This window comes from Xylocopa sonorina, chromosome 4 (genome assembly GCF_050948175.1).
Source record: "Xylocopa sonorina isolate GNS202 chromosome 4, iyXylSono1_principal, whole genome shotgun sequence".
Lineage (NCBI taxonomy): Eukaryota > Metazoa > Arthropoda > Insecta > Hymenoptera > Apidae > Xylocopa > Xylocopa sonorina.
Window position 1 is genome coordinate 6,430,592 of NC_135196.1, and position 11,430 is coordinate 6,442,021.

An 11,430-nucleotide genomic window follows, 5' to 3' on the forward strand; every position below is an offset into this window, starting at 1 on the left:
TTTTGCAATCTGATGTCTTAGTGTATTGTATGACGTATTTACCACACGTGTGATTAGACGGTGGGAATACGTGAGTTTTTAATAAACGTTAACTATTGCATTCATTCCATAAAATATATTATTACATATAATATTAGTAATGTACAACGATCGGTAATATCCCTCAGATTGCAATAGATGTGAAAAAGTGTGAGATAGTATGCAAGTTCGCGACTATTCCGTGTGTTGTATGTATGTGTTGGTATGAGTCTGTTGCCATTTTTTAAATATAGCGTTCGGTAGGATAGGTAGTTTACTCTGGTATGATTGTGTGATAGAATTAAGTAGGTAGGGCCGGGCAGGTTGACCACAGTCACCGATCGGGCAGGCGCGTTTTTTCTCGCGTGGTTCAACCTGTTTCAGGAAATTAGATTTGAAAGATCGACGGTCTAGCTGGCGCGAACGGGGTATGCCATTCGCCACTGGCTTTACTCGATCGATTTTTCGAATCGCCCCGCGGTCGCGGTCGCGATTTGCACGAAACGAACGTTTACTGCTCGAGATTTGGCACGTTTTGCACGGGCAACGATTTCTTTACTCGTTGGTCGTCTTGCGTGCCGTTAGCTGTCTCGTTTAATGTTTTGATTGATTTTTTGAGTCATTTGTTGGTTTGTGATTAGGGAATCTCGAGCTTAGATATAAGTTTCAGGGTCCTGGGCTTCATGCCCGAAGAAAGAAGAGGCTATATGCCGAAGAGGCCCGGAGAAGAGGGCAACTACTAATGACTATGCATTCAGAGGCAGGCAACCCTCTCGATGCAGAGTCATTGCTTGTCAGTAGTTTGTCATTATGCTCATATTTGTGTAGCGTAGTATATTTTAGCCAGCAGAGCTTGCTGGCTCATCGGATGTTGGGCAAATCGCGGTTTTCAATTGTAGTGTTGCGAATAATTAATTACGGTTTCAATTAGAGTTGCGATTATCTCCAGATCGTGATTGTTATTAGAGTTGCGATCAATTCCAGGTCGCGTTTTTTATTAGAGTTGCGATTATCTACAGATCGTGATTGTTAATAGAGTTGCGATTAACCCTATGTCGCGATGTTTATTAGAGTTGCGTATTAATTAATACATCGCGCTTTGAATTAGAGTTGCGTAAAAATGATAATCGTGATTGCTCTCTTAGTGTTGCGAATCATGAAATCGCGATTGTTTGCTCAATTTGTAATTATTGCTTGTTTACATTTGCTTCGCGAATATGATTAAATTATATTTGATATTTCTTCAATTGTTAATTTCTTAATTCTATTTAGTGTTGCGATAACGAATAACGTGTTCTTCATGATAGTGTAGCGTTCAACGTAATGCCCAAATATTCCACTAACACTGTGGAATCACACTTGAAAGGTAATGTGGAAATAATATAAAAGTACCTTAATTAGTGTTGCGAACATAAAGTTGTGAATTATAAAAAAGGCCCTGTCTTATTTGGCAGGCAATTTTCGCGATATTTTTGCTCATTTTTTTCATGATTGTTTCATAAATGGAAGTATGATCTTGCACTTAGAGTCACCTACGTAGCTGAAAAAGCTACATTGCACTATGGTGACATTGCACCTAAGTAGATCATTTCTTCTAAAATCTAGTTTATTAGTGTTGCGTATTTAAATTCTGGGTGCATAAATTAGATTTCCGAACCACAAAAAGCGTCCTTAGGTGACTGCTCGCGTATTGCTTTTTTATGACGCACCTCGCGATTAATTAATATTGCGAATTATAAAGAAGGCCCTGGCAAATTGCCAGGCAATTTTCGTGATAATTTTCTCACTTTTTTCTCGGTTGATTGACATATTCCTTACTTTTCTTTCATTTAATGGATAAAAAATAACGAAAAAGATAAAATATTTCACTCATCATTTTTAATGACAATAAAAATTAATTATAATGAGTGTTATGTTTATCTTTATGTCGTTGAGAATCGAGCGTTTGTCATTAAAATAAAGAATAATCTGTACACTTGTGAAGTCAGAATTTGTTTAGTATTGGTATGTACTTTTCATGATTGATCTGTAAATATTCTAGATATCTTTTGTGTATCATTATTTATGACAGCTTTGAAATTTATTGAGCATTAAGAAGAAAACTATTAATATTTCACTAGAGAATTATTAATTTTTTTTTAAAGTTAATATTTTGTATAAATTAAAAATGAGTTATTAGGTTTTACTACGCCACAAGACTTATAATATTTCATGCGTCAAATGTGTCTTGTTTATCGTTATTGTTTAATTAATATTTTATTGATGTTAATGTTTAATTAATGAGCTTTGACTAATCCATTGAGTAAGTTTGTTTTAGATTCACGATTTGAGGAAGATATTCAGATGATTGAAGTAATGCGGCAAGGTAGAGAGTGGTAAATTGGTATAAAATGGTAAATTGGGTGGTAAGCATTTGTTTTTATAATCTTTATATATTATTATATTATAACAAGCACCCTGGGGTGGGTGCTCTTGTAGTATAAGTAATAGGTATCCTATTTTTATACAAGCTATACAATTACATGATATCTTAATCTTTTGTGTGTTATATATTGTTGTTTCAGATGTTCCAGTGTTTCCAGTTTTCCTTCATATATTTTTCTTCGTTGTTTTTCTTTCTTGGTGGTGTTAGTCTTTCTTGGCTATTGTAATTTCTTCGAAAAATTGAATTTTCTGTTATCATATACGTGTGTGTCGCACGTTAGTTTCCTTTGGATTTGATTTCCTGAATCGGTGTTTTGTCTTTGTTTGTGAGTGTATCACATGGATTCAGATCCATTAGATTTTTACACAGGCAGGTTGAAAGATGTATGTTTCTGTTTCTGGATGTATCATGGGTTCAATTCTATTAGATTTTTACGTAGGTAGGATGAAACATGTTTCAATTATTGATAGGTAGGAATAATTACCCTTAAATTTATGTAGATTTCTGGTTGGATGGGTAATTTTTAAGTAGACTAAGTAGATTTAGTACGCTTAGTAGATTAAGTAAATGTAGTACGCTTAGTAGATTAAGTAAATTTTTAGCTACGTAAGGTATTGTTAAGATAGTTTCTTTACAATACTCATATCTCAATATTCTTTACAATACTCATTTTACTGTCCATTTGCATAGCGATTGAAGGATAACCGCGTTGCAAATGTACATTAAAAGGAGGTGCTATTTAATGATAACTTGTACAAAAGGAGGGTGGATGGGACGCGGTTAGGGTGGGTCTCCATTCGCAGCAACCTCCACGTGGTGAGACTCGGGCACCGTGTATTTGATATATAATTGTTAATTACATCATACAGTAGTATGATGTAATCAAAAATTATGTAGCAAATAATTCGAGCTAATGGCTGCCATAGGAATTAGTACAATAGGTTTCAAATTTTGTTTCATGTCAGTGCATCTATTTTAGAATCAAAATAAATAAACTACTTAGTTTAGTCATTTTTAGTGTTCGTTTATAATTTTTATGGAAACAGCTCCCCATCAGTAAATGTCAGCTCACACCACTGTCACGTGCTGAGCAGATAAATTTTGTTTTTGTACGTAATGATATCTATTATTGATATATATCACTCATATTTCTTTTTACGATTTAAAATGATGTCAGATAATAAATAGCACATACACAATTAATATAATATGTTATTAACGTAATTAAATTTATGATACATTTTATCAATGTGAATTTATATTTTATCTGTATTGAACCAAAATCAAAGTCTAAATGATTTCACATAATTGTAATTATATACAGAGTGACCCAGCAATCGTGTATAATTGGTCAATGAGATTTTTCTTACAAAAATAAAATGAAAATGCAAAATAATATATCTGTTACGTATTTGTTTTAGTAATAAAATATAATCGATTTCACATGGGACACCCTATATATATTATTACTAACACATAATTGTACTGTCAGTGAAGACGGTTGATTATATATCTATTCATACATAATCTGTATGTATGTATAACGTTTTATGTATAAGAATAATAATTAAATACTGATTAATGTATATGAAATAAAAAATACATTAGAGAATTTAATAGTGTTATTTAATATTACTTAAATATGTAAAAATGTTACATGCATAATTGTGCAAAACTTTTAGTACACCGTGTATATAGAAATGCTGGGATACCGGTGTTGATCATCGCAAATTAACTCTCATTGTCAGTTGTGACTGGGAACTCATTAATAAGTCTGCGATGGAGCTCTGCAACTTTTTACTTTTAATTTTTGTTGCATCGTGGCAACCTACCACGCAATACATTTTCCAAAACAATTTTTATACAACATATCAAAGACAATTACGTACTCCACACAATATAGACAGCGCGAAATACAAATATGAGACTAAAACAATTAATATGCCAGTATGTGTTTCATGATAAGTGATAGATTTTCTAACAATATTATCTTTCCTGAAAATAATTCTATATTTAACTTCCAATTACTTACTGTATATGTATTTTCATATTTCTTAAATTCCGGTAACATAGTCAATTCCAATTTGTGCACATGTATTTATTTCTATGTATATGTTGGACTTAATTTAACTGTTTTTAAAACTTTCCAGGTGGATCACTTCAGCTATGCAGTATCGGATGTATTTAAATTACGATACCTTGTAAACAACACTTGGCAAAAAACACATAATCCACCCATTTTCTTTTATACTGGAAATGAAGGTAGTATTGAAACTTTTGCCGAAAATACAGTAAGTATAAATTATAACGCAACCAAATTTTATGAATTCCACAAGCATAATTTATTTTTCCTTAATCTTGCTTTTATACTTTTCTAGTATTTTTGTTTAACTCAATTAAAATTTCAAATTAGTTATCGTATTTTACAGGGATTTATGTGGGAGATAGCACCAGAATTTGGAGCATTATTAATTTTTGCTGAACACCGTTACTATGGAGAGTCTATGCCTTACGGCAATAAATCTTATGCAGATCTTAAACATTTGGGATATTTGACATCTCAACAAGCCTTAGCAGATTATGTTTATTTGATTCAACATTTCAGATCTAAATTAAAATATAAACATAGCCCTGTTATACTGTTCGGTGGTTCCTATGGTGGTATGCTTAGTGCATGGATGCGCATAAAATATCCTCATATTGTGCAAGGGTTAGTGAAAAAAGTCAGTACAAATATAATGCATTTTTTTTGTAACATAATTAAAAATTTCATAACATTATAGAGCAATTGCATCTTCAGCTCCCATATTGCAATTTACTGGAGTTACAGAATGTGAGGCTTTTGCACGCATAGTTACTTCAGATTTTAAAGCTGCTCATTCAAATTGCCCAAAACTTATTCGTAAATCATGGAGTGTTATTACCAATATGACATCAACTGGTAATAAAGTTGATTATTTGTATATTGCTTATTTACGATATCTTATTACTTTATTTATGCTAACAGGTAATGGAAGAAAGTGGTTATCAGACAATTGGAAGTTATGCGAACCATTAAAGAACTCAAGTGATGTTAAATTATTAAAATCTTATTTAAAAGATATCTATACAAATGTTGCTGAAGTGAACTATCCATATAAAGCTAACTTTTTGGCACCATTACCTGCTTATCCAGTTAATGTAAGGATTTGAATATTTGTTTATTGTATTAGTTAAGGAAATTTAAATTAGAAATTTATTATAACAGTTTTTAAATGATATTCTCATTTTATCTTATTTTTTATTTACTTATATAACAATTTACAAAAACATTTGTTACAGGCTGTATGCAAACATTTAACGAATGAGTCACTAACAGGAACAGAACTGTTGACAGCAATATACAAAGCAATTAGTGTATTTACAAATTATACTAGTGAAACAAAATGTTTGAATTTAAATGATTCCACTCCTCAGTTAGGTGCTATTGGGTGGCCTTTTCAAGCATGTACAGAAATGGTGATGCCAATGTGTTCAGATGGAATGAATGACATGTTTGAACCTGAATCATGGAATTTAGATGAATATAGCAAAGATTGTATAAAACAATTTTCAGTGAAACCACAGGCAAACACAATATGCGAACAGTATGGATGTCAGGATTTATCCACTGCAACAAATATTATTTTCAGGTATATATTTTCATTGTCTAGTATAAGTACTTATTTGTTTATATATTTTATTTATGTTATTTAGTAATGGTTTAATGGATCCATGGTCTAGTGGTGGAGTATTACGAAACTTATCTTCTTCAGCAATAGCAATTGTAATCCCAGAAAGTGCTCATCACCTTGATTTAAGAAGTAGTGAAGCTAATGATCCATATAGTGTTATTTTAGCACGAAAATATTATCGTAAATTTATTAAAGAATGGATTAAAGAATATAACCAATAGAAAGGAGAAGTTATTAACTGCTGTGATCAGTAACATTAATAATATTTGTATTGTACAAGGTAAATTTGAAAAAAGAGACAAATATATACATTTATAATTATTTATTTTATTTTGTAAATTATATATAAAAAAGCATAACATACACACAATAATAATTACAAACATCCAATATATCTTAATTATTTTAAGTAATAAGCAAACAAAATTGGAAATAATACAAGTATTTTATTATCACAGTACTTAAAGAATGCATATGTTTTAATGAAATATTAAAACACAGACATACTTCTAAAATATTTCCGATAATAATAAATAAAGAAAATGTAAATACATTTGAAATACTATGTTACTATAGTGATGTGCTATCTTTAATTCTCTCATAAGTTCTTTTGACTTACGTGACTAAGCAAAAATTAATAAATATCAGTTTCTATAAACAGTTTAGATTATTGTGTTTTCCTTTAAATAATTATTGTAAATTATTTAAACAAAAAGATACAATGAAATATTGCGGTATTATTATCATACTACAAAATCTAGTTTTTATCAAAATATACATAAATGGCAATGTAAAAAGACGTAAGATTGCTAAAAAGTTTTTGATATAGGTTGAATTCCCGTTGTTTTCAGTTACTATTTATTTCTGATATTTTTATATATAGAGCAAAACATTTTATTTTTTATCACACAGGTACAGCACACATTTTCCTCTCTAGAATCTTTATACCAATTCTCTATTTAGTAGTAACTTATATTGTGCATGCTATTAAATATGAAAACGTAATTTCTATTAAAGTTTATATTCATTATCAATATTTAAATTTCATCATCTAACATCTCGTAGACATTACAGAAATAAGAAAACACAAAGTATGTAAATTTTTACTATTACGGTATTTCGTTGAAGTTTGTATAATTTGTTATATTTCTTTTTATATTTGACAATTACCTGAGTTGAAATATATAATCTTAAGTTTTATAGAATTTAGGTTTAATTTTTTTACCGTGTAACAATTTATATAAATTAAAAAAAAGTAAAAAAATTTGTTTGCATTATGCAGTATTAAAATGTATAGTTAATATAGCACAGAAATTGTAGCTTTCAGTGAAATGATGCTTTCAATTAGAAATATTGTCCTATTGTATTATATATTCTTTGTTTCCACGCAATATTCAAAATAAGTTTAAACATATTTCGCTTAAAGAGAAAATAAATATATGATTACAGAAAATACTGATTTCATCGTATATATCGTATAAACACACACACAATAATAAGTTGGAATAATTCTTAAAAAAAAACTCTAAAAAAAGGTACTTCGCGAAAAATAAATATTTCTATTATTTTATAGTTTAAACATAGTTTTAGTGCGGGGTACGTCTATGTGCCGTAGTTGGCCTTGGAACCCCAGATCGACCTCGTATCTTTTTTGGTTGCACAAAAGTATTGTCTATTCCATTATTATAAGAGAGATATATATTTGACATGTCAGGTTGGATTTGCTGTAAATACGAAATACTATGAATATTAGGACTTTTATTTATTAAATACGTTAGAATTAATTTAAAAAAATAAATACATACATCTTTATTAGTTCCCACAGATGGGGTAGCTTGTGCTTTACGCATATTGTTACCTGTATATGCTACACATTTTAACTGCCATTCTCCGATATCTTCGTTCCAATGAACATATCTTTCAATCATTGTCTAAAATAACATCAATAGGTAAAATTTATAGTGTACCTACCACTTCTTTACAAAAAGTTCCTACCATTTTTTTATAAAAATGTGTGATATGTTATGTATATATATATACCTGATATTGGATAGGAATGTAACTATTAACTATTAATTCCTGAAGTTGTAATTCCCGTCCGATACCTCTGACTCCTTCCAAAAGTCCTTCCATTTCTCTTTGATGTTCTTGTTGTAAATCAGATAACTCTGCTTTGACAGACATTAACATTGTATGTACCCGAGCTAGTTTCTTAGTTTTTCCTGCTGCTTCCTCTTGTAAAGAAGAATATTTTTCTTCTATGTCAATACGTTCAGCTTCTTTTGCTTCAATAGCTTTTTTCAACTGTTCCTCTCTGCTTTTCCGTTGTTCGAGTTCAATTGCTGCAGCAGCTAATAGCTGTTCTTGAGCTTCTGCTTTTTCTAACAAATTTTCACCACCAACTAGAATCTTATTTTGTAAATTTTGCATCTTCTCTCGTAACGCTTCTTTTTCACTCCTACAATAATTAATGTTTTGTTTTACACATGTCATATTCCTTTGAACAATTTTTTAAAAACTTACTGAGTTCTTTTTAATTCAATAACGTCTTTGTCATCAGGACTTTTGTCTTCTCTTTCAGCTTTGTCAATTTTTTCATTGGACTCTGCATCTCTATCTTCCAGTTCTTCCATTGTTAATATTTGACTTCTTCTACGTCGTGCTTTTTTCTCATGTTTAGTCTCTCCTGTTTCCTCAGAATCTGAGGATGATTCCGAAGATTCTGATATTTCAGCGCCATTTTCTTCCAATTGTTTGCGTAACTGTTCAATTTCAACTTGAAATTGCCGGAGTAAAGCATCCTTCGGATCTTCATTAATTCTCGCTCGATTCTTAATATTTTTAGCACGGTTCGCATATCGGAGTGTGCTGATAGTTTCGTCATAATTTATATCAGCTGGGCTTACATTTGCGCACTAAATTTAATTAGGACTATTATTTGCTGAACAATATTTGTGAAAGCAAATGAGAAGATTAACAATAGTACCATTAAAGTTTTTGAGTTACCACCCAAAGAGTCTTGTAGTAATCTTGTTAGTTTGGAGTTTCTGTAAGGCACGTGTGAACTCTGACCATCAACCAATGCAGATATTACATTACCTAATGTTGAAAGTGATAAATTAATTTTTGTTGCTTCTCTTAAACGGACTCCAGAAGCTTTGGTTTTGCTTTGTCTTTCTGAACCCTAAAATAATATTATAAATTAAATTATGCACTTTAGAGAGAAAATGTTATTGCAGTTATGAGAGATTCATACAGCTAAATCAACTAAATGAAGTTTCCCCATTTTAACATGTTGTTCACCATCTTCTCCAAGTTGACTAGATTCAACAGTAATTGTAAATATTGCATGAGACCTTGAGCTTGATACATTCATTGCAGTAGCTCCAACAACACCTATGAATAAAATGAATATCATATACTATACAGTGTTCTATTTATTGCACAGTAACATGTCAGAAAATACTTACGGTTTTTATTGCCAAGAGACATTATTCGATCTAAATCATCAGCATTATTCACGACATAGCCACTAAGATCTTTTACAAATACTCCAATGTCAGGTCGTTCTTTTACGTCTAATCTAGTATTTTGATCTTTTCCTAGTAAATCTCTAACTTCTTCATTATAAATCTCTAAGTATGTTGCACGTACAAGGAATCTATTAATTGAACATTATTCATTTGCATGTTAATTCATTGAGCACTTTTAACTCTTGTGCACTGTACAATATGACTTAAAGCAATAATTGAGCATATTTAATAACTTCATATACAACTACTTAATATGCATGTAAATATTATTAACTTTGTTACAAAATTGACCTGGTAAATTATGACAAATATTTAACGATATTCATTTCCTTTAACAGTAACATTTGTCTTGATACTACACAAGAGTTAAATGCAAAAGTAGTGGTTGCCAACTAAGTTTCTCCTTTAAACTAACATACTCACTTTTGGTTGTCATGTGCTTTAGCTATGTGCCCAAAGATGTGTGCAAAGGTATTAGGAATGATACCCCTAAGTTGCGGAGACGTTTTTGCACCAGACATAGTATAAGTTTTACCAGTGCCTGTTTGTCCATACGCAAATATAGTTCCATTGTATCCTTGAAGGACTTTGTCCACAATAGGTCTTGCAGTTTCATTGTAAATATCAACTTGAGTCGAATCGGTATCAAAGACAGCATCGAAAGAAAAAACTTTAGGTGGTTCTCCTTGAGCAGCATTAGGATTTTCGACAGTTATTTCACTATTAATGGTATCCACGCATACAATATTTTTACAGTGCCCGTCCAACTCCTTTCCATTTAAAGGTCGAACACGGACCACAACTCTGACATTTTCTATTTCTCCGAGTTCCGTCGTGTTGTCCTACATAACAAATATTGTGCAATTAGTAGAAAAAATACTCGACTGCATTGGAAAAACACTAAATTACTGAAGACTTTAAATTATTTATTATCTCTTTCCTGACTTTCTAGTTAAATAATACGTATAATTACGATAATAATACGTTTTGACAGGTAGAACTGTCAAATAAATATTTTATACTAGTTTCTGTTTAAAATGAATATTTCTGCGATATGTAAAACTACTAACTTCAGTCCCCGGCATTGCAGCTCTATTTCTTTTTAAAGTCACATAAAAACTCACGATTTACAGCATAATATTTAATCTTAAAATATTGGTAAAACACAATGGACTAGCAGACGACCTCCGTAAACAAATGGATCGATTTGTATGGTTGGATTGCGTGAAAATAGCTACGAGCAAGTCACGTCATCTATAACTGGTGCAGCTAAAAACTCGGTAGATAGTTTATCGACATCGCATGTTATACATATATGTCTTTTCCTTTCAATCGTGTAAAATGTGACGCCTTTTAAAATATTCGTTATTAACAGTTAGACAGACAGTTTATATTTTTACATTTATTTGTTAGTAAATCCTTTCCAAACATATGCTATTAAAGTAATTGCAATTGTTTATGAGAAATGCAACTGGTATTATTCGTTATTTTAATTTGTACAAATTTAGTTGAACAATTTAATTTTTATCGAAATAATATATTTATACAAAAATTTTCAGCGTCTATTTAATGCTGAATGTGGAGAGTTACTCTCGACCACTAACAATGTCTGCTTATTATTCCAATGTTGAAATCCATTGAACATTTGCTATACCACAAAATTTTACTATACATGAAGGTTTTTACTTCGTCCAGATCTTTGAGGTATTTCCTGATGATATTAGTAATTATGTGTTAACTT

At 30.8% G+C, this 11,430-nt stretch overlaps 2 protein-coding genes and 1 long non-coding RNA gene across 3 annotated transcripts in view; 2 read left to right on the plus strand and 1 right to left on the minus strand.

The window, feature by feature from the left end:
* Nucleotides 1–11,430, plus strand: part of LOC143422601 (uncharacterized) — a 64,931-nt gene that overhangs the window by 8,991 nt on the left and 44,510 nt on the right. The window lies entirely within an intron of this gene.
* Nucleotides 4,138–6,390, plus strand: LOC143422802 (lysosomal Pro-X carboxypeptidase). Its single transcript, XM_076893728.1, has 7 exons — nt 4,138–4,390; nt 4,594–4,734; nt 4,873–5,153; nt 5,227–5,384; nt 5,451–5,623; nt 5,765–6,114; nt 6,179–6,390. Exons 1-7 carry the CDS (start codon nt 4,223–4,225, stop codon nt 6,375–6,377), a joined length of 1,470 nt encoding a protein of 489 aa, XP_076749843.1. The 5' UTR covers nt 4,138–4,222; the 3' UTR covers nt 6,378–6,390.
* Nucleotides 7,696–10,897, minus strand: Klp64d (kinesin-like protein 64D). The gene is made up of 9 exons (XM_076893727.1): nt 10,760–10,897; nt 10,113–10,531; nt 9,627–9,817; nt 9,413–9,552; nt 9,143–9,340; nt 8,680–9,071; nt 8,197–8,614; nt 7,962–8,087; nt 7,696–7,880 (listed from the first exon to the last, which is right to left on the minus strand). Exons 1-9 carry the CDS (start codon nt 10,772–10,774, stop codon nt 7,743–7,745), a joined length of 2,037 nt encoding a protein of 678 aa, XP_076749842.1. The 5' UTR covers nt 10,775–10,897; the 3' UTR covers nt 7,696–7,742.